The 26,171-nt window shown below is 43.4% G+C and overlaps 1 protein-coding gene across 1 annotated transcript; it reads left to right on the top strand.

The window, feature by feature from the left end:
• Nucleotides 1–2,202: 2,202 nt before the first annotated feature.
• On the top strand, nt 2,203–22,059 carry LOC120059020 (transmembrane 9 superfamily member 4-like). Its single transcript, XM_039007783.1, has 18 exons — nt 2,203–2,219; nt 2,498–2,575; nt 4,393–4,506; nt 4,628–4,727; nt 4,918–5,074; nt 5,241–5,376; nt 9,411–9,534; nt 9,841–9,959; nt 10,293–10,475; nt 10,706–10,838; nt 11,021–11,102; nt 11,407–11,482; nt 11,595–11,678; nt 11,900–12,075; nt 16,145–16,208; nt 17,307–17,426; nt 17,631–17,720; nt 17,828–22,059. Exons 2-18 carry the CDS (start codon nt 2,540–2,542, stop codon nt 17,975–17,977), a joined length of 1,944 nt encoding a protein of 647 aa, XP_038863711.1. The 5' UTR covers nt 2,203–2,219; nt 2,498–2,539; the 3' UTR covers nt 17,978–22,059.
• Nucleotides 22,060–26,171: the final 4,112 nt, after the last annotated feature.

Here is a 26,171-nt window from a genome sequence, read left to right as displayed (position 1 = left end):
AATATGAACATTTGCCCCATGATGATAAATCAGTGTGCCATGCATACCAATATCTGTCTCAGTTGGCTACTTCATTTAAATGTAGCTCAGTTGGTAGAGCGAGGTGCTTGCAAATCCAGGGTAGTGGGTTCCATTCCCAAGTATGAAAAAAATCACAATATGAACTTGTATGCAATCACTACTGTAAGTTGCTCTGGGTAAGTGTCTACTAAATTACTAAAATGTTAAAACACAGACCTCCAGATCTACCATATTTTAACAGGGGACATTCCTCCAAAAATAACTTTTGAGTGGATTGGACAAGTAATTCTGTGCAACATTTAAGATTCATTCTCACCTTTTCACTTCTCTTTCTCCCATGCTGGGTTTTCCAGAGCTAGAAAGCCTACGTCCGCCCTGCCCTGGCACAGCTTGGCACGTAGGCACAGTGGTGCCAGTTTCCAGCTTGGCAGAGCCAGGAGGCTGATGGCCCTGTGTTTTACCCACTGGAAGAGCGAGCTGGACTGGGCTTGAAACAGCCAGGAGGTCCTGGAGCAGAGATGTACTCTACCTACATATACATATTACCTCAATTACCGCGATTAACCTGTGCCCCCGCAGATTGATTCTGTACCAGTACCCCCTGTATATAGCCTCGCTACTGTTATTTTATTGTTGCTCTTTAATTATTTAGAATTTTAACTTCAGTTTATTTTAGTAAATACTTTCTTAACCTATTTTTCTTAACTGCATTGTTGGTTAAGGGCTTGTAAGTAAGCATTTCACTGTGAGGTCTGCTACACCTGTTGTTTCGGAGCATGTTACAAATAAAATGTGAATAGATATTTTGGGGGGATTTGAGACTGAACCAGACACTTAAACTCACCGCTGTCACCATGAACCACTGGAGAACGGCCACTAGAGGGCGCATAGCGCTCAAACACCTCAACAGAGGGACAATAATGGCAGGTGCAGCATCCCTTCCCATTACACACAGTTCCCCCTAGCCTAGACACAATCCTAAAGTTTTATTTAACCCCTTTGGCCCAAATAAGTCGCAGAAAAAAACTGAATTAGATGATTATCATTCTATAATTTATTATCAATGATTGTCATTCTATTTCTATGGAGGAAAAAAAATACTTAGCCACACCAAGCCTTCAGTTCTACATGACTGCACACTGGATAGGCACGGTTTATGGGTTACTTCTGGACACATTTAGCAGAAACTGAAAGAACATCAACACGGTGACATCTTCCTGGATCGAAAGGAAAATGACCTAATGTGATTGTCATTCTATTTCTATGGAGGAAAAAAAATACTTAGCCACACCAAGCCTTCAGTTCTACATGACTGCACACTGGATAGGCACGGTTTATGGGTTACTTCTGGACACATTTAGCAGAAACTGAAAGAACATCAACACGGTGACATCTTCCTGGATCGAAAGGAAAATGACCTAATGTGCCTCATTCGTCTGTGTCGTACTTTCCCAAGAGTCGGTAGCCAGTGTGTGTTTGTTTCAGTGGAGGGAGAGGACACACACATTCAGAGCAGTCACTATGCTGTGTGTACAGAGAAAGAGAGTACAGGGGCACGGGAAGTTCTGCTAGCCTGGGGGCAGTGGACCAAAGATAGCAACATGATTGGTATCATTCTCTAACACAAGGAACAGAGGGACTGTTTTTGGAAAAAATAGTATGGACTTCTCCATTGGGATGTCTATGGGAATTGTCTTTCTGGGCTCGGCGTCAGTTAAACTGTAGTATCGCCAGCAGTGTTGCCAACTAATTTTCAGGGGAAGTTGCTAGCGGCAGGTCTATTCGTTGCTAAAAGTTACTAAATGACGTTGTCATTGCGTGATGACGCCATTACGTAATAACGTAAAACTGCGTTGTTACGTAGAATACACAATAACGTTACTCAAATTGACTGGCCATCTCGGCGAAAAATATGATTTGACATTTGTTAGTTTAGAAATGTTTGTTTTTTATCAGCACCACCGCTAACTAGCTAGCCATTTCACATCGGTTACATTTGCAGTTATCCACTTTCTTAACCAACTGTGGTAATGTAGACTGCGTTGCGGGGTTGTACGGTTTTGATTTATTTATATGCTTTGCTGTAGCACAATGTTTTTTGATGTCATACATTTTTGCAAGCATATCTGATTTGCAGTATGCACTGTATGCCCGACAATCATCCCCAATTACTGGCTTCAGCCACCCTTTAAATTCAGGTAGAGACTCCCACTCTTTTCTGTACTTCGGCTGTACAATTTTGATTGAGATATGTTGATTGATGTTGTAAGTTCTGTTCAAGATCAAACATTCGTGACCAACTATATTCATTGGGTTTTGCTCGTCGAACCCGTACTACTGCAGTCAGCCAACAATGATTTGAAATTGCTGCTGGCTGAGCGCCTGCTGCCGACGTCACTCACAATGCACTTTTGCAGCCAGGCACGTGTGTTGTGACTGAGTGTGTGACAGAGAAGATCGTTTTTGTGTCATTTAGAGGCGACCGGGGCGAAGGATACTAGTTCCTTTCACGTCACGAATGACACGTGTATTCAAGATGGCGGCCGCGGCGATGGTAAGTGGGAAGCAATACAATTTTGTTCTTCAAACATCTGTCTGCTTTCACTGTCTACCTTCAACTATAAGCATATTGTTGTGTTATTCTTTATATCCGAGTTTACTTTATGAAATGAAATAAAAAGTTATGATTTAACGGTATTTAAATGTGGTGTCTTTCTACATTGTTGGTTTGTCAATGGTGCAGAAGTGCTGGTAACGTAGTAGGCTAGTGTTGACGACGCTAACCAGCTAACTTGTCAAATGTGTTTTCAAGTGTAAATCCACAATACAATAATGTTCCTTAGTTCTTACTATGTATGTTGATCAGAAAGGAAATGTATTACGGTTGACAGTTAACAGTAATACTTGACTTCGTAGCTCTTGGCTTTGGCGTAGCTGGGCTGTTATCTGTCTAGCCAACAACATACTACAGAAATGTAAGGTTAGCTAGCTAACTTGGCTCGTTAATTAGTCTCCATCATAATCTAACATTAGCTACGCATACGCTTTCTAAACGTTGTAGCAACTGGGAATGCAAAGCAGGTCGTTTTCATGTGGTAGTTGGCTAGTTCGAGCACCAGAGCCAGTTTAGCTAGCTAACGTTACATGGTTAATGCTAACTATGCCATGGTTCGCTCGCTAGGTAGAATGTGGCTGGCAACTAGCTAGCTAAGCATTTCCGCGTTGATAGGTGTAACGGTATTCTATTATAGTAGCCAAAGACGAGCTCCTTGTTGAGTATCAATGTGGTGTATTTAGTTGACATTCATATCAAAACAATTAACCAATAATGTCACCTAGCAATTTAGCTAACGTTAGCTAGTTAACGTTAGCTATTGTGAGTGTGGAGATTTTTTACTCATTGTTATACAGAGAGGTAGCTAACTAACACCTGTAGCTGGCTAACAAATTAATCATTTCAAGCGAGATTAATACGATAACTTCGGCTACATTGGGTTGTTTGGTTTTGTTATTGTTTTTATCAACATGTATATTTTCAGTGTTTAGACGTTTCACTGCTATCACAGAATGTTCATGCTCGTCCACCACCCACCCCCATAACAAATGCAGAATAGTTATGGTCTGATTAGAGTCATGGATACGGTGGTTTTACAAGCACTCAGACAGGAAAGGAAAATCCAGCTTGACTGGTGTGACATTTAGTTTTAGTAAGAGACCTATGTTTGCCTGCTAAATCTTGAGCTCTCTCAATCTGAGTGAAAGGGATTTATATAGCCTACACCCATGTCACTTTCCGTTACTACTCCCTGTTGCTAATATTTAGGATTTATTGCACAGGGCTGGTTTGCCGTACACAGATTGAGCCTCCTGGATGAAAAGCACCTTCAATGCAATTTCCCATCTGTACATTTTTTGTTGTCCAGTACTAGGTTTAACCTGGATCTGGGAACCCTGGTTAAGGTGACCTCCCACTCCAGCTGTAAAATTGTTTTGTTCTAATAATTGTCATGCAGTGTTATTGTAACACCCTTAAGCATACACTAAATAATCCACAAGATCATGTTGAGATATTAAGGTGTTTCTATACCATCAGTGGCCTGTGTAGGCCTACGGTCTAGCCACTGTAACTGGTTAGATGTGCCATACTGTAGGTCCATGCCAAGTACAGTCTCAAGGTTTTGTGTAAGTGATTGAGTCATTTTGGATTGTGCTTGGTACTGTGCACCAATAAACCTAGAACATTTTAATCTGATCACCATCTCAGGTTGAAAAATGTGTCTCACTTTACATGGCCGAATGTGTCTCCACTCTCCATTGATTACCCACTTTGGAAATTGAGTATGTGGCAAGTAGTCCGTTTGTGTGTTGCAGGCGACGTGGTTGGCCCTTCTGCTGTTGTCCATGTTGCCTGGAGGAGTACAGGCCTTTTACGTGCCTGGAGTTGCTCCAATGAACTTCCACCAGAACAGTGCTGTAGAGATTAAGGTAAGCTAAGCAGAAACGTTGTCCTGCTCCTAGCCTTTTTATCTTTAATCAGCAGTCAGGCAGTCAGTCACTCAAATTAATGTGCATATTGATTCCCCCCCCCCCCCCCCCCCTCCCCCAGGCCGTGAAGCTGACCAGCTCCCGGACTCAGCTTCCCTATGAATACTACTCCCTGCCCTTCTGTCTGCCTGATAAAGTGGTCTACAAAGCAGAGAACCTGGGTAAGTAAGCATCTCTCTCTGCTCTCCTCTCATGCAGATGTCTTGTGTCGCTGTTTGGAAGGTTTACTGTTTGCTTGTGTACTGTGTTTATTTGCTGATTTGTCTTTTTATGTGATTTATAATAATCTGTTGCACCTCAAGGCCCTCACCAAGAAGTCCTACTGACATTTGTTATTCTGTGTGTGTGCAGGGGAGGTGTTACGCGGGGACCGTATTGTCAACACCCTGTACTCGGTACTCATGACCCAGGACAGGAAGTGTGAGGTGGTTTGTGCCAAGATGAAACTCAACGTACAGCAGAGTAAGCTGGTGGCTGAGCGAATTCAGGAGGAGTACTATGTTCACCTGTGAGTTCCCTTTCCTCATTACTCTTTATCACCTTTTTAAGAAACAGTCAGCATGCCTGTGAATCATCTACCATTGGATCAATACAATTAGGCAGCGCATTTGTCAGGTAACTGTGTAAAATGCTGCTGTATGGTCCATGTTAATCCTGTCTATAAACTCCCACAGCATTGCGGACAACCTCCCAGTGGCTACGCGGCTGGAGTTCAACCCAAACATAGAGGCAGGGGCTGAGGACAAGGAGGTGGTGAAGGATGTTCAGTTTGAACACGGCTACAGGTTGGGCTTCACTGACAACAACAAGGTACTGAACCTCTTTACAAGGGCATAACTAAAGGATGGAGAGAGAGCATGGACACATCTGAATGAGATTAGGGGAGTGGAACGCTGAATCCTTCTATTTGACCCCCTACACCTTTCAGGTGTAAAGAAGTGGATAAAGACAGCAGGGTTTTTTCTAGATATAAAATTAGTTTTTCTAGAACAGATCTTGTTGGGCTGGGGATCTTAACATTTTTCAGCTTGAGGCCCAAATGACAACTTGACCGTCCACCCGAGACCCAACTCGTCCTTCAACGACCCAAATTCATAAAAAATTCTGTGTGATTGTAGATAACTCACAATCCTCTCACATGCCCAGGGCCTACTTTGGGTCCCAAGTCAAACCATAGTTTAAGAAACCCTGCTTTAGGGTGTTTTGTATTCTGTTGTCTCTCTTCTATAGTTCTACCTACACAACCACCTGTCCTACAGTATGTTGTGTCTGCTATAGTTCTACCTACACAACCACCTGTCCTACAGTATGTTGTCTCTACTATAGTTCTACCTACACAACCACCTGTCCTACAGTATGTTGTGTCTCTGCTATAGTTCTACCTACACAACCACCTGTCCTACAGTATGTTGTGTCTCTACTATAGTTCTACCTACACAACCACCTGTCCTACAGTATGTTGTCTCTACTATAGTTCTACCTACACAACCACCTGTCCTACAGTATGTTGTGTCTCTGCTATAGTTCTACCTACACAACCACCTGTCCTACAGTATGTTGTCTCTACTATAGTTCTACCTACACAACCACCTGTCCTACAGTATGTTGTGTCTGCTATAGTTCTACCTACACAACCACCTGTCCTACAGTATGTTGTCTCTACTATAGTTCTACCTACACAACCACCTGTCCTACAGTATGTTGTCTCTCTGCTATAGTTCTACCTACACAACCACCTGTCCTACAGTATGTTGTGTCTGCTATAGTTCTACCTAAACAACCACCTGTCCTACAGTATGTTGTGTCTCTGCTATAGTTCTACCTACACAACCACCTGTCCTACAGTATGTTGTGTCTCTACTATAGTTCTACCTACACAACCACCTGTCCTACAGTATGTTGTGTCTGCTATAGTTCTACCTACACAACCACCTGTCCTACAGTATGTTGTGTCTCTGCTATAGTTCTACCTACACAACCACCTGTCCTACAGTATGTTGTCTCTACTATAGTTCTACCTACACAACCACCTGTCCTACAGTATGTTGTCTCTCTGCTATAGTTCTACCTACACAACCACCTGTCCTACAGTATGTTGTCTCTCTGCTATAGTTCTACCTACACAACCACCTGTCCTACAGTATGTTGTCTCTCTGCTATAGTTCTACCTACACAACCACCTGTCCTACAGTATGTTGTCTCTACTATAGTTCTACCTACACAACCACCTGTCCTACAGTATGTTGTCTCTACTATAGTTCTACCTACACAACCACCTGTCATACAGTATGTTGTCTCTGCTATAGTTCTACCTACACAACCACCTGTCCTACAGTATGTTGTCTCTACTATAGTTCTACCTACACAACCACCTGTCCTACAGTATGTTGTGTCTGCTATAGTTCTACCTACACAACCACCTGTCCTACAGTATGTTGTGTCTGCTATAGTTCTACCTACACAACCACCTGTCCTACAGTATGTTGTCTCTCTGCTATAGTTCTACCTACACAACCACCTGTCCTACAGTATGTTGTGTCTCTGCTATAGTTCTACCTACACAACCACCTGTCCTACAGTATGTTGTGTCTGCTATAGTTCTACCTACACAACCACCTGTCCTACAGTATGTTGTCTCTACTATAGTTCTACCTACACAACCACCTGTCCTACAGTATGTTGTGTCTGCTATAGTTCTACCTACACAACCACCTGTCCTACAGTATGTTGTGTCTCTGCTATAGTTCTACCTACACAACCACCTGTCCTACAGTATGTTGTGTCTGCTATAGTTCTACCTAAACAACCACCTGTCCTACAGTATGTTGTGTCTCTGCTATAGTTCTACCTACACAACCACCTGTCCTACAGTATGTTGTCTCTCTACTATAGTTCTACCTACACAACCACCTGTCCTACAGTATGTTGTGTCTGCTATAGTTCTACCTACACAACCACCTGTCCTACAGTATGTTGTCTCTACTATAGTTCTACCTACACAACCACCTGTCCTACAGTATGTTGTCTCTCTGCTATAGTTCTACCTACACAACCACCTGTCCTACAGTATGTTGTCTCTACTATAGTTCTACCTACACAACCACCTGTCCTACAGTATGTTGTCTCTCTGCTATAGTTCTACCTAAACAACCACCTGTCCTACAGTATGTTGTGTCTGCTATAGTTCTACCTACACAACCACCTGTCCTACAGTATGTTGTCTCTTCTATAGTTCTACCTACACAACCACCTGTCCTACAGTATGTTGTCTCTACTATAGTTCTACCTACACAACCACCTGTCCTACAGTATGTTGTCTCTCTGCTATAGTTCTACCTACACAACCACCTGTCCTACAGTATGTTGTCTCTGCTATAGTTCTACCTACACAACCACCTGTCCTACAGTATGTTGTCTCTCTACTATAGTTCTACCTACACAACCACCTGTCCTACAGTATGTTGTCTCTACTATAGTTCTACCTACACAACCACCTGTCCTACAGTATGTTGTCTCTCTGCTATAGTTCTACCTAAACAACCACCTGTCCTACAGTATGTTGTGTCTCTGCTATAGTTCTACCTACACAACCACCTGTCCTACAGTATGTTGTGTCTCTGCTATAGTTCTACCTACACAACCACCTGTCCTACAGTATGTTGTCTCTGCTATAGTTCTACCTACACAACCACCTGTCCTACAGTATGTTGTCTCTGCTATAGTTCTACCTACACAACCACCTGTCCTACAGTATGTTGTGTCTGCTATAGTTCTACCTACACAACCACCTGTCCTACAGTATGTTGTGTCTCTACTATAGTTCTACCTACACAACCACCTGTCCTACAGTATGTTGTCTCTACTATAGTTCTACCTACACAACCACCTGTCCTACAGTATGTTGTCTCTGCTATAGTTCTACCTACACAACCACCTGTCCTACAGTATGTTGTGTCTCTACTATAGTTCTACCTACACAACCACCTGTCCTACAGTATGTTGTCTCTACTATAGTTCTACCTACACAACCACCTGTCCTACAGTATGTTGTCTCTGCTATAGTTCTACCTACACAACCACCTGTCCTACAGTATGTTGTGTCTCTACTATAGTTCTACCTACACAACCACCTGTCCTACAGTATGTTGTCTCTACTATAGTTCTACCTACACAACCACCTGTCCTACAGTATGTTGTCTCTGCTATAGTTCTACCTACACAACCACCTGTCCTACAGTATGTTGTGTCTCTACTATAGTTCTACCTACACAACCACCTGTCCTACAGTATGTTGTCTCTACTATAGTTCTACCTACACAACTACCTGTCCTACAGTATGTTGTCTCTACTATAGTTCTACCTACACAACCACCTGTCCTACAGTATGTTGTCTCTCTGCTATAGTTCTACCTACACAACCACCTGTCCTACAGTATGTTGTCTCTACTATAGTTCTACCTACACAACCACCTGTCCTACAGTATGTTGTCTCTACTATAGTTCTACCTACACAACCACCTGTCCTACAGTATGTTGTCTCTACTATAGTTCTACCTACACAACCACCTGTCCTACAGTATGTTGTCTCTGCTATAGTTCTACCTACACAACCACCTGTCCTACAGTATGTTGTGTCTCTGCTATAGTTCTACCTACACAACCACCTGTCCCACAGTATGTTGTCTCTACTATAGTTCTACCTACACAACCACCTGTCCTACAGTATGTTGTCTCTCTGCTATAGTTCTACCTACACAACCACCTGTCCTACAGTATGTTGTCTCTCTGCTATAGTTCTACCTACACAACCACCTGTCCTACAGTATGTTGTCTCTCTGCTATAGTTCTACCTACACAACCACCTGTCCTTCATCATCTACTACCACAAGGAGAAGCTGGAGGAGGGGGAAGAGCACAACTACAGAGTTGTACGTTTTGAGGTGGTTCCCCAGAGTGTCAAGGTGGAGGGTAAGTTAGTGTCCTTTCTGCGGTACGAACGGGTTATATGAGCCCAATAAACACAGTGACAAGCATTCAAAAATACAGGAGTGGAGGTTGCTGAGGGGAGGACGGCTCATAATAAGGTCTGGAACGGCGCGAATGGCTTCAAACGCATGGAAACCATGTTGATACCGTTCCACCTATTCCACTCCAGTTATTACCACGCGCCCCTCCTCCCCAATTAAGGTGACACCAGCCTCCTGTGAAATACAGTGTGTGTTTCTATCCTTCCCCTTCTATATGTTAATTCTCTCTGTATGGATCCCTCTGCAGACCTAAAGGCGGCTGATAAGGGGGCATGTACCCTGCCCGAGGCCACTAACTCAGCTCCTCAGGAGATTGACCCCTCCAAGGACAATGACGTTCTCTTCACCTACTCTGTCCGCTGGGAGGTAAGAGGCACAGCCCTTCTCTTTATGTTCCATCTTTAGGTTTTTAGCAATGGCAAAGATTTTAGATTTTCCTTTGTAAAATGTGAAACGGTGTGATGCACTTTAAATAGAATGTGACTTGACTTAGCTGGCTACTTTGTTGTTAACGGACCTCTTCACTGAGGAATGCGGTTATTTGTTTTTGTTAAATATATTTTTCTTAATTTGCTAAGCTCCTTGATTGTGTAATTGCTTGTCTTGTAATGCAAGGTTCTCTAGATAAAGAGCCCGTGGTCTCATTAGGACTCCCCTTCCTAAAGAAATAGAAATGGACCCCGTTTGTCTGCCCTGTAGGAGAGCCAGGTGAAGTGGGCATCTCGCTGGGACACCTACCTGACCATGAGTGACGTGCAGATCCACTGGTTCTCCATCGTCAACTCCGTGGTGGTGGTCTTCTTCCTCTCTGGGATCCTCAGTATGATCATCATCAGGACCCTGAGGAAGGACATCGCCAACTACAACAGAGAGGATGACATAGTAAGAGACCCCACTCACTCTGCTAAATATGACATGGCTTTGGCATTTGACATCACTTTGTGTCTTTAGCTGCAGAGAGAGAGCGAGAGACTCAGTTAAATAAGTGTGAGACTGCAGAGATTTCTAAATGCGACATGTTGTGTTCACCCTCCTGAAGAAAAGTATTTGCTTCATGTTGTGTGAATGAATATGGGTAGTGACTGTAAAATACCAATGTCTGTCTTCGTTAGGAGGACACCATGGAGGAGTCAGGCTGGAAGAATGTCCATGGTGACGTGTTCAGACCTCCACAGTATCCCATGATCCTCAGCTCTCTGCTGGGCTCAGGCATACAGCTCTTCTGCATGATCCTCATCGTTATCTGTGAGTGGGCTGTAAACAGGACTCCTAAAACCTCTTCAAAAGTACTCGATCTACCAACTGGCATTTTCATCAAGGACATGTATTGTCTGGATATGGGCCATCCATCACAACTGGAGATGAAAGCGTGGTAGTGTGTGTCTCTGTGACATGGGGCTGAAGCTGCTGTGTTATCTGTCCTGTAGTCGTGGCCATGTTGGGGATGCTGTCTCCTTCCAGTAGAGGGGCGCTGATGACCACTTCCTGCTTCCTGTTTATGTTCATGGGGTAAGACACGAGAGAGTCGCTCTCCTTATTTCTCTTGCCCAATCCCAAATGGACCCCTAAGCACTTGTGGACATTTTGATAAGTATAAGCAGTATGGGGGAACTTCCACCTAGCTTGTCAGAGGGTGTGGTGGAGCAAGCGATTTTATATATTACTTACACCTATCAAATCCTCTCAGATATCCACACAGAAATGGGGTGTAGTATAGGGCTTCGGGGTCCATTTGGGATTGGGCCTCTGGCTGTGGTCTGTCTGCTGTCAATACGCTGTGGGAGAGTCATCCGTATGACTTTTCTCTTCCAAGTGTGTTCGGTGGATACTTTGCTGGCAGACTCTACCGCACGCTGAAAGGTCATCGCTGGAAGAAGGGAGCTTTCTGTGTGAGTACTACAAATGGACACTATCAATGGCTAATGCTGTATGTTTAAGCAAACTTAGTGTCCTGTTGCCTACTGTTCATGTGGGACTGTTTCTCCTCCGCTCTGCCTACAGACGGCCACTCTGTACCCTGCCGTGGTCTTCTGCATCTGCTTCGTTCTCAACTGTTTCATCTGGGGAGAGCACTCGTCTGGAGCCGTGAGCTAGCTAGTCTCCTACATACAGGCCCACTGTTTAACATCAACACATTCACTATATATAGGGTCACTGTTAAACATCAACACATTAACTCACCGTCATAACTAGGACAGGTGTTGGTGTCTACCTCACAGCATAGTAACGACTATATCTCTTAGTTGAAATAGGACTGTGATGTCTTGTGTTGGCATCAATCACACCATCTCCCCCTCCCTCCTCAGGTCCCCTTCACCACCATGCTGGCTCTACTCTGCATGTGGTTCGGTATCTCCATGCCGCTGGTCTACTTGGGCTACTACTTTGGCTTCCGCAAGCAGCCGTACGATAACCCCGTCCGCACCAATCAGATCCCTCGCCAGGTGCCTGAGCAGCGCTGGTACATGAACAAGTTTGTGGGGTGAGTGTACTTGTCAAGCCTGCCTACTGCTATGTTCTACAGCAGTGGTTCCTAAACTTTTTATAGTCTCGTACCCCTTCAAACATTCAACCTCCAGCTGTACCCCCTCTAGCACCAGGGTCAACGCACTCTCAAATGTTTTTTGTCATCATTGTAAGCCTGCCACACACACACACACACACACTATACAATACAATTATTAAACATAAGAATGAGTGAGTTTGTCACAACCTGGCTCGTGGGAAGTGACAAAGAGCTCTTATAGGATCAGGGCACAAATAATAATATAAAAATAATCAATCATTTTGCGCTTTATTTAACCATCTTACATATAAAGCTTTTGTTCATAAAAAATGTTGAATAACTCACCACAGGTTAATGAGAAGGGTGTGCTTGAAAGGATGCACATAACTCTGCAATGTTGGGTTGTATTGGAGAGTCTCAGTCTTAAATCATTTTCCACTCACAGTCTGTGCCTGTATTTAGTTTTCATGCTAGTGAGGGCTGAGAATCCACTCTCACATAGGTACGTGGTTGCAAAGGGCATCAGTGGATTAACAGCGTGATATGTCAAGGCAGGATACTGAGCGCAGCCCAATCCAGAAATCTGGCAGTGGCTTCTGATTAAATAACATTTTCACAGAACCGCTTGTTGGAATTTCGATGAGGCTCTCTTGTTCAGATATTGGTAAGTGGACTGGAGGCAGGGCATGAAAGGGTTATATAACGTATCCAGTTGTTTGTGTCATCCGTTTCGGGAAAGTACCTGCGGAATTGTGCACCCAACTCACTCCGGTGCTTCGCTATATCACATTTGACATTGTCCATAAGCTTGAGTTCATTTGCACACAAAAAAACATATGGAAAGACCTGTCTGTTGTCTTTGTTAATGCAGACAGAGAAGAGCTCCAACTTCTTAATCATAGCCTCAATTTTGTCCCGCACATTGAATATAAACTCAGCAAAAAAAGAAACGTCCCTTTTTCAGGACCCTGTCTTTCAAAGATAATTTGTAAAAATCCAAATAACTTCACAGATGTTAATTGTCAAGGGTTTAAACACTGGTTCCCATGCATAAACAATTAATGAACATGCACCTGTGGAACGGTTGTTAAGACACTAACAGCTTACAGACAGTATTTATTATTTATTTTTACCTTTATTTAACTAGGCAAGTCAGTTAAGAACAAATTCTTATTTTCAATATATGCCTAGGAACAGTGGGTTAACTGCCTTGTCCAGGGGCAGAATGACATTTTTACCTTGTCAGCTCGGGGATTTGATCTAGCAACCTTTCGGTTACTAGTCCAATGCTCTAACCACTAGGCTACCTGCCGCCACGGTAGGCAATTTAAGGTCACAGTTATGAAAACTTAGGACACTAAAGAGGTCTTTCTACTGACTCTGAAAAACACCAAAATAAAAATGTTCAGGGTCCCTGCTCATCTGTGTGAACGTGCCTTAGGCATACTGCAAGGAGGCATGAGGACTGAAGATGTAGCCAGGGCAGTAAATTGCAATGTCCGTACTGTGAGACGCCTAAGACGGCGCTACAGGGAGACGCCTAAGACGGCGCTACAGGGAGACATCGTCCTCGCAGTGGCAGACCACGTGTAACAACACCTGCACAGGATCTGTACATCCGAACATCACACCTGCGGGACAGGTACAGGATGGCAACAACAACTGCCCGAGTTACACCAGGAACACACAATCCCTCCATCAGTGCTCAGACTGTCCACAATAAGCTGAGAGAGGCTGGACTGAGGGCTTGTAGGCCTGTTGTAAGACAGGTCCTCACCAGACATCACCGACAACAACGTTGCCTATGGGCACAAACCCACCGTTGCTGGACCAGACGGGACTGGCAAAAAATCACTGACGCATCGCGGTTTTGTCTCACCAGGGATGATGGTCGGATTTGCGTTTATCGTCAAAGGAATGAGCGTTACACCGAGGCCTGTACTCTGGAGCGGGATTGACGTGGAGGGTCCGTCATGGTCTGGGGCGGTGTGTCACAGCATCATCGGACTGAGCTTGTTGTCATTGCAGGCAATCTCAACACTGCGTTACAGGGAAGACATCCTCCTCTCTCATGTGGTAACCTTACTGCAGGCTCATCCTGACATGAACTTCCAGCATGACAGTGCCACCAGCCATACTGCTCGTTCTGTGCGTGATTTCCTGCAAGACAGGAATGTCAGTGTTCTGCCATGGCCAGCGAAGAGCCCGGATCTCAATCCCATTGAGCACGTCTGGGACCTGTTGGATTGGAGGGTGAGGGCCAGGGCCATTCCCCCCCAGAAATGTCCGGGAACTTGCAGGTGCCTTGGTGGAAGAGTGGGGTAACATCTCACAGGAAGAATTGGAAAATCTGGTGCAGTCCACGAGGAGGAGATGCACTGCAGTACTTTATGCAGCTGGTGTCCACACCAGATACTGACTGTTACTTTTGATTTTGATTCTGACCCCCCCCCCCCCCCCCCCCCCCCTTTGTTCAGGGACACATTAGTCCATGTCAGTCACATGTCTGTGGAACTTGTTCAGTTTATGTCTCCGTTTTTGAATCTTATGTTCATACAAATATTTACACATGTTAAGTTTGCTGACAATAAATGCAGTTGACTGAGGACGTTTCTTTTTTTGCTGAGTTTAGTTGCGGAGTCCCTGTAATCCTAAATTCAGATCATTCAGGCGAGAAAAAACATCACCCAGATAGGCCAGTCGTGTGAGAAACTCGTCATCATCCAAGCGGTCAGACGAGTGAAAATTATGGTCAGTAAAGAAAACTTTAAGCTCGTCTCTCAATGAAAAAAAAAAAAAAAAAAATGTGTCAATACTTTGCCCCTTTATAACCAGCGCACTTCTCTATGTTGTAAAAGCGTTACATGGTCACTGCCCATATCATTGCATAATGCAGAAAATACACGAGAGTTCAGGGGTCTTGCTTTAACAAAGTTAACCATTTTCACTGTAGTGTCCAAAACATCTTTCAAGCTGTCAGGCATTCCCTTGGCAGCAAGAGCCTCTTAGTGGATGCTGCAGTGTACTCAAGTAGCGTTGGGAAGAACTGCTTGCACGCGCGTTACCACTCCACTATGTCTCCCTGTCATGACTTTTGCTGCATCAGTACAGACACCAACACATCTTTACCACCAAAGTCCATTTGATATCACAAAGCTGTCCAATACTTAAAAAAAAAAAAAATCCTCATGTTGTCCTGGTTTCCAGTGGTTTGCAGAAGAGGATGTCTTCCTTAATTGACCCCCCATAAACGTAATGGACATATACCAGGAGCTGTGCCAGGCCTGCCACGTCTGTTGATTCATCGAGCTGTAACGCATAGAATTCACTGGCTTGTATGCGAAGCAGTAATTGTTTCAAAACATCTCCTGCCATGTCACTGATGCATCGTGAAACAGTGTTGTTTGAAGTCATTGTCTGTATAGTTTTTTTGGGGCCTTTTCCCCCAGCATTGTCCCAGCCATATCCGCGGCAGCAGGAAGAATTGAAGTCCTCCACAATAGTATGGGGTATGCCTGTCCTAGCCACTCAGTAGCTCACCATATAAGATGCTTCTAGCCACTGCTTATTAATGGTATCTGTTGCTTTTATACATGTCTTACTACTCAAAAGTCTTTATTTTCTCTCAAACTCTGTGGCTTATTTGTCATGTTTCTAAATGTCTGTGAAAGAGTGAAGGTTTCCCACAAGAGAGAGAAGGTTAATGTGATTGGATGTTAATTATTTGACTAGGCTACCTGTATATGACATTGTGTTATTTCGCTGAACACTAGATGGTTTAATTTTATTTTTGACAGTGAAACAAGGCTACTCAGGCGAGGAAAAAACCTCACCCAAATGTATAGCCCCGTTGGAAAATATAAATAGACTGTTTGAAAATGTGAAGAAAAATAGTTGTATTTTAATGTGAATCCCATTTTTTTATTTGGCATACCCCCGTTTGGAAATACCTGCTGGGGAGCAAAACGTTTCCTCATATCCAGTCACACAACTTGTCATTAAATCACTGTTAATCCTAATGCAGTGTCATTTCCTCTTTCCAAAGCATCCTGATGGCTGGGATTCTACCGTTTGGTGCCATGTTCATTGAGCTCTTCTTCATCTTCAGTGTGAGTAGAAGTCCTTTCCTATAGCCTCTTCTATTCTAGCCTGTTGAACTAGGAGTGTAGAGGGGAACTGTCGTAGGTGAAGTCGATCAAAAATGGATCTTGTTTATTACAAGTTACAACATGGAGACATCCCACCGGACTTTAGTATAAACACTTGTGAGTGTTCATTTTTTTCGATTTATTTTTTTAGGCCTATTTTAACAATGGAAAAAGCTTTTGTATAAATTTTATTTTACATTGATACACGCAAGGATATACCATGACATTCTAAATAATCTAATAAAACAACAAACTTTAGAATGTAGTTTTTATGTACGGCACATTGAACTACCTTCGATGTCACATGGCCTTGACACATTACCCACTATCTGCTGTGGTGGCATTTTGCTTCACTCTGATTGGTCAAGAGAGTAGAGCAAAAAATATCTTACTTTTTGGGCATTTCGACTAGCTGATATTATACGAAAAGCCACAACTCTTCTGTAAACACCAAACCAAAAAAGCAGTGACAGCCAGCTGCTACAGATTCTGTTGTATTACTGGTCTCCGTTTTGACACCACATATTGTGTCTCGTCTTTTCTCGGTGTCGGATGCTTTACGTCGTGCCTAAGAAAAGCCCTTAGCTGTGGTATATTGGCCATATACCACATCCTCTCGTGCCTTAGTGCTTAATCGAAACCTGGGATTCCTACTTTACTCGTAACATTACTGTCCTTTACTTTCATTGAGAAATATCCTCAACTTTGTCGCGCTCGTCAGAACTTCCTTAATTCGCTGGTAGGGAAGAAGTTGTGCTCTCACTATTAGTACGGGGAGACCAGGGGAAGTTGTAACATTCAGAATTTGTCTATTTTAGACCTGTTTTGGGTTAGTGATCATTTGTACAGTTGTCTCTATTTGTCCTCAGCTGGGATTTTTATTCTTCACCATTCTGAATGTCTAAAACGGCCCAGTATTGGTCGCAGAAATGTTTTTAAAAATCTGTTCGGAGTCTAACCCATGTCTCTGCTGTACGTGTTCTGAGTCTAACCCATGTCTCTGCTGTACGTGGCACTGGTCTACGAGGTGTTGTCTGACTGTAAATCCTTTCTCTGCAGGCAATCTGGGAGAACCAGTTCTACTACTTGTTTGGTTTCCTCTTCCTGGTGTTCATCATCCTGGTGGTGTCCTGCTCCCAGATTAGTATTGTGATGGTCTACTTCCAGCTCTGTGCAGAGGTGAGGCGGGGCCCTGTTGTGTGGCTGTTGTGTGTGTATGGGGCATTGCATCGTGAAAGCATTGAGGGTGAACAGAAGTTCAGAGATGTTAAGTTCTCAACCACAGTAGTTCGGTAGAACTTGATAGAGACGGGAGGTCTAGTAGTATGATTGGTGAGTTGTGACGTCACAGACACACCCACCTGTGTGGTCTGTCTCCTGCAGGACTACCGGTGGTGGTGGAGGACCTTCCTGGTATCAGGGGGCTCAGCCTTCTACGTCCTTGTTTACGCCCTTTTCTACTTTGTCAACAAGGTAACCGTGGAAGACCTTTTGAGACTTTTGAATGAGGTTGTTTACCGTGCTTAGATTGGCTGGTAGCTGTCTTAACAACAAGTTGACGTTGTGTTTCTCTCTTCCAGCTGGACATTGTGGAGTTTATCCCTTCCCTGTTGTACTTTGGCTACACGGCTCTCATGGTCCTGTCCTTCTGGCTCCTCACAGGGACAATCGGCTTTTACGCAGCATACATGTTCATACGGAAGATATACGCTGCCGTCAAAATCGACTGACTTTTGTTTCAGCTGTTTGTTTGTTTTTTGCCACATAAATTTTTTGTTTTTTACATTTTTATTCTTTATGTCCAACAAGCACTGGCTTGTGTGTGTTTGTGGACGCAAGGACGCGTGAGGTGGTGTTTGTGGAACAGTGACCGATTTTCCCCCCCGCCCCCCATGGGCATGGAGAGATGACAGTAAGATGGCGCAGCCTGCAAACTCAACGATCTTCCTCCCTCTGTGATTGGATGTCCAGAGACAGAGACTTCCTCTCGGAAAGTCAATGTTTTCTACTGTGTTTCACCTTGTACACACATGGGCCAAAGCATGTCAAATGAAACCGTCTCTGTATGTTTTACTGTCTGCTTTTGGAGCAAGCCTGGGTTCCACAGGAGGACTCGAGTGCATTGGCTCAGAATTTAACTTTATCGTTTTAAAATCAGTAATATTTTAGTCTGACTTCTTTCACATACACTCTCTATCTCTCTGTAAAGTTAGTTTATGTATCTTTATTCCAGATACGTTTATGATCAGAGGATGGTTTGGAGGTCACACTTGTAACATCGCTAATAAGTATTATTATTTTTGTCCGAAAATATGCTGGGAAATGGAAATCTAACATTGGAACAGGCATGGATATTAAAATATTCAGATATTTTTACTGAAATGTGACCATTTCAGCCACAACTAAAATCATTATCTCAATTTGTCTCCCTGAAAACAATTGTCTCACAGATTGTCTAAAATGTATCTTTAAAGCGACCGGATTTCAATGTGGAGAAGCATAAATGAATTTTCTCTTTAAATACTACTTGCATAAATTAATTTTTTTCTTTAAATACTACTTGCATGAAAGACGGTTGAAATATGAAATGTTATGGAACGAAGGTAAATTTTGATGAAAAGTAGTATTCCTCATCTTCAAATCACCTATATAATTTCTGTGCTTTAACCTAGGAGTAACAATGTGTTTAAATGGTTGGACACATTGCATTACTAGGCAATGTAAACAGCTCCATGATCCCACTGAACTATGCATTTCTGTTCTTTAAGTATAAGACTGTTCTTTGGTTTCATAATGGTCATGTTAAATGTTTTGAGTTTAACACAGTTTAGTGTCAGTGAGACACTGCTATTCTAACAAGTTATCAGTGTCGGTTATCCCTGAGCGTCAATGTCTTCTAGGATTGTCTTAAACAGGATTCTGTCATTGAGCATCTAAGTGGAGTACAGTTATTTACCATCAACTTCTGAAGTACAGTTATTTACCATCAACTTCTGGAGTACAGTTATTTACCATCAACTTCTGGAGTACAGTTATTTACCATCAACTTCTGGAGTACAGTTATTTACCATCAACTTCTGGAGTACAGTTGTTTCCCATCAACTTCTGAAGTACAGTTGTTTCCCATCAACTTCTGAAGTACAGTTGTTTCCCATCAACTTCTGAAGTACAGTTGTTTCCCATCAACTTCTGAAGTACAGTTATTTACCATCAACTTCTGAAGTACAGTTATTTACCATCAACTTCTGAAGTACAGTTATTTACCATCAACTTCTGAAGTACAGTTGTTTCCCATCAACTTCTGAAGTACAGTTGTTTCCCATCAACTTCTGAAGTACAGTTATTTACCATCAACTTCTGAAGTACAGTTATTTACCATCAACTTCTGAAGTACAGTTATTTACCATCAACTTCTGAAGTACAGTTATTTACCATCAACTTCTGGAGTACAGTTATTTACCATCAACTTCTGAAGTACAGTTGTTTCCCATCAACTTCTGAAGTACAGTTATTTCCCATCAACTTCTGGAGTACAGTTATTTACCATCAACTTCTGGAGTACAGTTATTTACCATCAACTTCTGAAGTACAGTTATTTACCATCAACTTCTGGAGTACAGTTATTTACCATCAACTTCTGGAGTACAGTTATTTACCATCAACTTCTGGAGTACAGTTGTTTCCCATCAACTTCTGAAGTACAGTTATTTACCATCAACTTCTGGAGTACAGTTATTTACCATCAACTTCTGGAGTACAGTTATTTACCATCAACTTCTGGAGTACAGTTATTTACCATCAACTTCTGAAGTACAGTTATTTACCATCAACTTCTGAAGTACAGTTGTTTCCCAATAACCACGGGCCAAGTCGGTGCTGTGTAAGATCAGTTTCCCAATAACCACGAGCCAAGTCCGTGCTGTGTAAGATCAGTTTCCCATAAACCACGGGCCAAGTCGGTGCTGTGTAAGATCAGTTTCCCAATAACCACGGGCCAAGTCCGTGCTGTGTAAGATCAGTTTCCCATAAACCACACGCCAAGTCGGTGCTGTGTAAGATCGCCAATTGTCGATAGGTTGTAGATAGGTTCAAGAAGGTACTACATGTCAACCTATTGTATTAATGGGCAGATCCTTCACTGGGTTTACTCTCTGTTACCCAGTTAGAATTTCCCACCGGTGGTTCTCGTCTTATAGATGGAGTTTCTCTGATTGTGGAGTCCGAAATGCAGAAGACCCTGTAAGCTATAACACAGGACCTACATAACTGAATGAAAGTGGGTTGAATGGGATTCATAATATTCAAGACCTTTCTATCATGGGTGTATTTTACTCACATTTACTTTATTCTATGGGCCAGTTCCTCAGACCCAGATTACGCCCGGTCCTGGATTAAACATAGTTCTCTATGGAGAATTGCCATTGAAAGGTCATTTTTAGTCCAGGAATAGATTTAATTTAGGTCCAGGAAACTGGGTCTTTAAGTTTGAGAGCTGAGCTTTCAGGAATGCGACCTTTAGGTCAACGTTATTACCCTGCCAGTTTTTCCTTGATAAAGAGCATAGAAACCAACCATACGACAGTCTGGTGGAAGTCTTGCCCAGCAGATGGTGTTGAAATAGAGCTGCACTGGAAGAGAGAGGGATCGAACAGGTGCAGAGGGGGAATTACTCCATTCACCATGAAGTGAATCACTGAATGAATCATACTTCTCCACTCTCCCGTTCTCACTTAGTCTCTTTCATTCTCTGCCCTCTCACACATTCACCTCCACAGTCAGTATTGCATCCGTCTTTTTCTTCCCTCTGTAAAGCCTTGTTCACACTACAGGCCTTAATGCTCAAATCAGTTTTGTTTGTTGTCCGAACAGCAAGTTACAAATGACAAAATCAGATTGTCTGTTCAGACAGCAGTCATTTGCTGACATGGCTACGCTAGTTGTCACAGTAACGACAGGGGTCTTTGGTGTAGTCTGATTGGTGGTGCTCGTGCTTCTATCACTAAGAAGTTATGTAGCAACCTAAGGTGACGACAATGCGTCGCCATGGAAGTTTCACAGTTGCTTTGAATATTCAAAATCATAGTGAGAACACTTTTAAAGCCTCAAAGGACAAGATGATCCAACTTTCAAAACGAGTTATTTTTGGTTAGTCACAGCAGTCAACTAGCTAGCTATGTAGCTGTTTAGCTTTTTAGAACATTCACTCATTTGTTTGTAAACAAACTAGTTAGACTACCACATGGTCTTGTCAAACTGTCAACAGAGTAGCTAGCAAGCAACAAGATATGCCAAATAACAATCTAAAAACCAATTGAGGGCAAATTAATAAGCCATGGCTGGGAAGGTGGTTTGGAATGAGGCTTGAAATATCAGATTCCATGTACTTTTTGGCTGTTCGGGGTGCAGGAAAAATAACAGATTTAATAAATTGTATTTGAGTCACTTCAAACTGCCAGTGTGAACAAGGCTTTAGTGTCAAAGTGTTCCTGAGCTGCCAGCTCTCACTGCTCTCTGATTCAGAGACTGACAGACTTCCTCACCTGGGCCCAACAAACAGATTTCAGGAGAGATTTTCTGCAGATGTACATTTGACTGACCGGAGCCGTGTATGTACGTGAATGGGTGTTGACTGTGTAAATACAACACTTTGTATGGCTGCGTTTTGCTGTAGTGGGGACTCTGACTATATAAATATCATGTCATTGTTTTAGCCAAAAGCATGATTTTTAAGAACCTGTTTCCTGTCCCGTTTTCTTTACAGAATGCCCAGTGATATAATGTATGAAACTAATAAAGTACTGATACGATGTTGGAATTTGAATGCGTCTCCTTTATGTAGGCTATTGATTTATGACAAAAATGTTTGATCGGCAGGGATTGTGTGTAATTTTCATATAGATAAAGCCAAAGTAATACTTTCTGAAGTTCCATTGTCCTGTTCGCTCTGTTGTCAATTTGTTTTATAAATAATGAATAAAACGCAACAATTTTGACTGAGTTACAGTTCATATAAGGAAATCAGTCAATTTTAAATACCTTCATTAGGCACTAATCTATTGACTTCACATGAATGGGAATATAGATATGCTTCTGTTGGTGACAGATACGTAAAAAGGAAAAAAAGTAGGGGCAAGGGTCAGAAAACCAGTCGTATCTGGTGTGACCACCATTTTCCTCATGCAGCATGACTGACATGTCCCTCGCATAGGTTTGATCAGGCTGTTAATTGTTGCCTGTGGAATGTTGTCCAACTCCTCTTCAATGGCTGTGTGAAGTTACTGGATACTGGCTGGAACTGGAACAACCTCAGCAATACAAAGGAGTTGATTGTTGACTTCAGGAAGTAGAGGGAACATGCTCCGATCCACATCAACAGGACTGCAGTAGAGAGAGTCAGTTCCTCAGCGTCCACATCACAGAGGACTGCAGTAGAGGGAGTCAGTTCCTCAGCGTCCACATCACAGAGGACTGCAGTAGAGGGAGTCAGTTCCTCAGCGTCCACATCACAGAGGACTGCAGTAGAGAGAGTCAGTTCCTCAGCGTCCACATCACAGAGGACTGCAGTAGAGAGAGTCAGTTCCTCAGCGTCCACATCACCGAGGACTGCAGTAGAGAGAGTCAGTTCCTCAGCGTCCACATCACAGAGGACTGCAGTAGAGAGAGTCAGTTCCTCAGCGTCCACATCACAGAGGACTGCAGTAGAGGGAGTCAGTTCCTCAGCGTCCACATCACAGAGGACTGCAGTAGAGAGAGTCAGTTCCTCAGCGTCCACATCACAGAGGACTGCAGTAGAGGGAGTCAGTTCCTCAGCGTCCACATCACAGAGGACTGCAGTAGAGAGAGTCAGTTCCTCAGCGTCCACATCACAGAGGACTGCAGTAGAGAGAGTCAGTTCCTCAGCGTCCACATCACAGAGGACTGCAGTAGAGAGAGTCAGTTCCTCAGCGTCCACATCACAGAGGACTGCAGTAGAGAGAGTCAGTTCCTCAGCGTCCACATCAACAGGACTGCAGTAGAGAGAGTCAGTTCCTCAGCGTCCACATCACAGAGGACTGCAGTAGAGGGAGTCAGTTCCTCGGCGTCCACATCACAGAGGACTGCAGTAGAGAGAGTCAGTTCCTCAGCGTCCACATCACAGAGGACTGCAGTAGAGGGAGTCAGTTCCTCAGCGTCCACATCACAGAGGACTGCAGTAGAGAGAGTCAGTTCCTCAGCGTCCACATCACAGAGGACTGCAGTAGAGAGAGTCAGTTCCTCAGCGTCCACATCACCGAGGACTGCAGTAGAGAGAGTCAGTTCCTCAGCGTCCACATCACAGAGGACTGCAGTAGAGAGAGTCAGTTCCTCAGCGTCCACATCACAGAGGACTGCAGTAGAGGGAGTCAGTTCCTCAGCGTCCACATCACAGAGGACTGCAGTAGAGAGAGTCAGTTCCTCAGCGTCCACATCACAGAGGACTGCAGTAGAGAGAGTCAGTTCCTCAGCGTCCACATCAACAGGACTGCAGTAGAGAGAGTCAGTTCCTCAGCGTCCACATCACCGAGGACTGCAGTAGAGTCAGCAGTTTTAAGTTCCTCAGCGTCCAATTCACAAAGGACTTAACATGGACATATAACACCACCACTCTGGTCAAGAGGGCGCAACAGCGTTTCTACTTCCTAAAGGCGACTGAAGAAATTCAGTCCTCAAATACTACCGCTACAGCATCTCCAGTGTCCTGACCAGTTGCATCACGGCCTGCTACAGACACTGCTACATCCACGACCGCAAGGCCCTCCAGCAGGTGGTGAAGACGACCCAGTACATCACTGGGACCGTGCTCCAACCCATCCAGGACATCTACTGGAAACGGTGCCTGAGGAAGGCACGCGGCATCATCAAGGACCCTACACACGTCAGCCACGAGCTGTTCATCTTATCGTCGGGTCGATGCTATCGGAGCATGAGGTCTGATACCAACAGGTTCAGAGACAGTTTCTATCTACAAGCCATCAGACTGTATCGGAGCATGAGGTCTGATGCCAACAGGTCCAGAGACAGTTTCTATCTACAAGCCATCAGACTGTATCGGAGCATGAGGTCTGATGCCAACAGGTTCAGAGACAGTTTCTATCTACAAGCCATCAGACTGTATCGGAGCATGAGGTCTGATGCCAACAGGTTCAGAGACAGTTTCTATCTACAAGCCATCAGACTGTATCGGAGCATGAGGTCTGATGCCAACAGGTTCAGAGACAGTTTCTATCTACAAGCCATCAGACTGTATCGGAGCATGAGGTCTGATGCCAACAGGTTCAGAGACAGTTTCTATCTACAAGCCATCAGACTGTATCGGAGCATGAGGTCTGATGCCAACAGGTTCAGAGACAGTTTCTATCTACAAGCCATCAGACTGCTGGAGCACTTGAACTGACCACACACACACACACACACACACACTCTCTCACACACACACACACTCTCTCACACACACACTCTCTCTCTCTCTCACTCACTCACTCACTCACTCACACTCACTCACTCACTCACTCACTCACTCACTCACTCACTCACTCACTCACTCACTCACTCACTCACTCACTCACTCACACACACACACACACACACACACACACACACACACACACACACACACACTCTGCCACCAGTCTCTTATTATGATGGCTAAATAGTGCACAATTTAAACATTTGCCCTCCAATCCCCCCCTTCCCCAAAACATGTGTAAATATTAGACTATAAATTGTGCCTTCCTGTATTATATTTAAAGCTAAAACATTTATTCTATTCTACTGAGACATTTACTTTATGGTCATATTCTTATCTTTAATTATTTATTATTATTGTTGTTGCAAGGGAGCATTTCATTAGACGGTGTATCCCAAACGATTAATATAACTTGAGGGGTAGGGATCAGATTAAACATTGTCCTCTTCTGTATGTTGTGGGTCTTGAGGGGTAGAGATCAGATTAAAAATTGTCCTCTTCTGTATGTTGTGGGTCTTGAGGGGTAGGGATCAGATTAAACATTGTCCTCTTCTGTATGTTGTGGGTCTTGAGGGGTAGAGATCAGATTAAAAATTGTCCTCTTCTGTATGTTGTGGGTCTTGAGGGGTAGGGATCAGATTAAACATTGTCCTCTTCTGTATGTTGTCGGTCTTGAGGGGTAGAGATCAGATTAAACATTGTCCTCTTCTGTATGTTGTGGGTCTTGAGGGGTAGGGATCAGATTAAACATTGTCCTCTTCTGTATGTTGTCGGTCTTGAGGGGTAGAGATCAGATTACACATTGTGGGATCATAGTACGCTACCCTCCTATACATTTTAACAACTTTGTGGGTGCCCAGCAAAAATCTTAAAAAGCATATTTGAGTTTCTATTTTTTGAGTTATAGCACAGTCTGTATCCTGGAAGTGTATTTGTGAGTGTTGCTGTCTGTAGCTATAGGTTAGCTGCATCATACTGTATGACATCATACTGTAATTACGGCTGTCCAATGGCTCAGCTCAGCTCTAGCAACAAGACCCGTAGCGACGTCCAGTGTGTCAACTCATCTGTGTAGAGCAATGTGGTGTAGGGCTCTCTAGGAATGTACACTGCCTTTTTCAGCATGAGTCCGTTTCATCCATTTCCAATTTTCTGTGTTCTAACCATCCTCCTTTCAAAAGACAAAGGAGTAAAACTTAAAACCAAAGTATGAAACCGTGGGGTTTTGTATTTTAATAATTTCAACATAAACACATGACAGTTCAAAGATACAATGTACTGTACAATAAGTAAATAGGTTTGTTGTTATGTCGTCTCTTTGGATCAACCACTATACAAATCTGTCACTTTGCAGCAACTGATTGCATGTGAGATATGTAACAAAAAAGCAGGTTTTCTCTGAAGCATATTTTTATACAATTCTCCCTGAAGTTGATAAA

Source organism: Salvelinus namaycush, chromosome 14 (assembly GCF_016432855.1).
Source record: "Salvelinus namaycush isolate Seneca chromosome 14, SaNama_1.0, whole genome shotgun sequence".
NCBI classification, from domain to species: domain Eukaryota; kingdom Metazoa; phylum Chordata; class Actinopteri; order Salmoniformes; family Salmonidae; genus Salvelinus; species Salvelinus namaycush.
The sequence above is the reverse complement of the archived record's forward strand: the minus strand, read 5'-3'. Positions and strand labels throughout refer to the sequence as shown.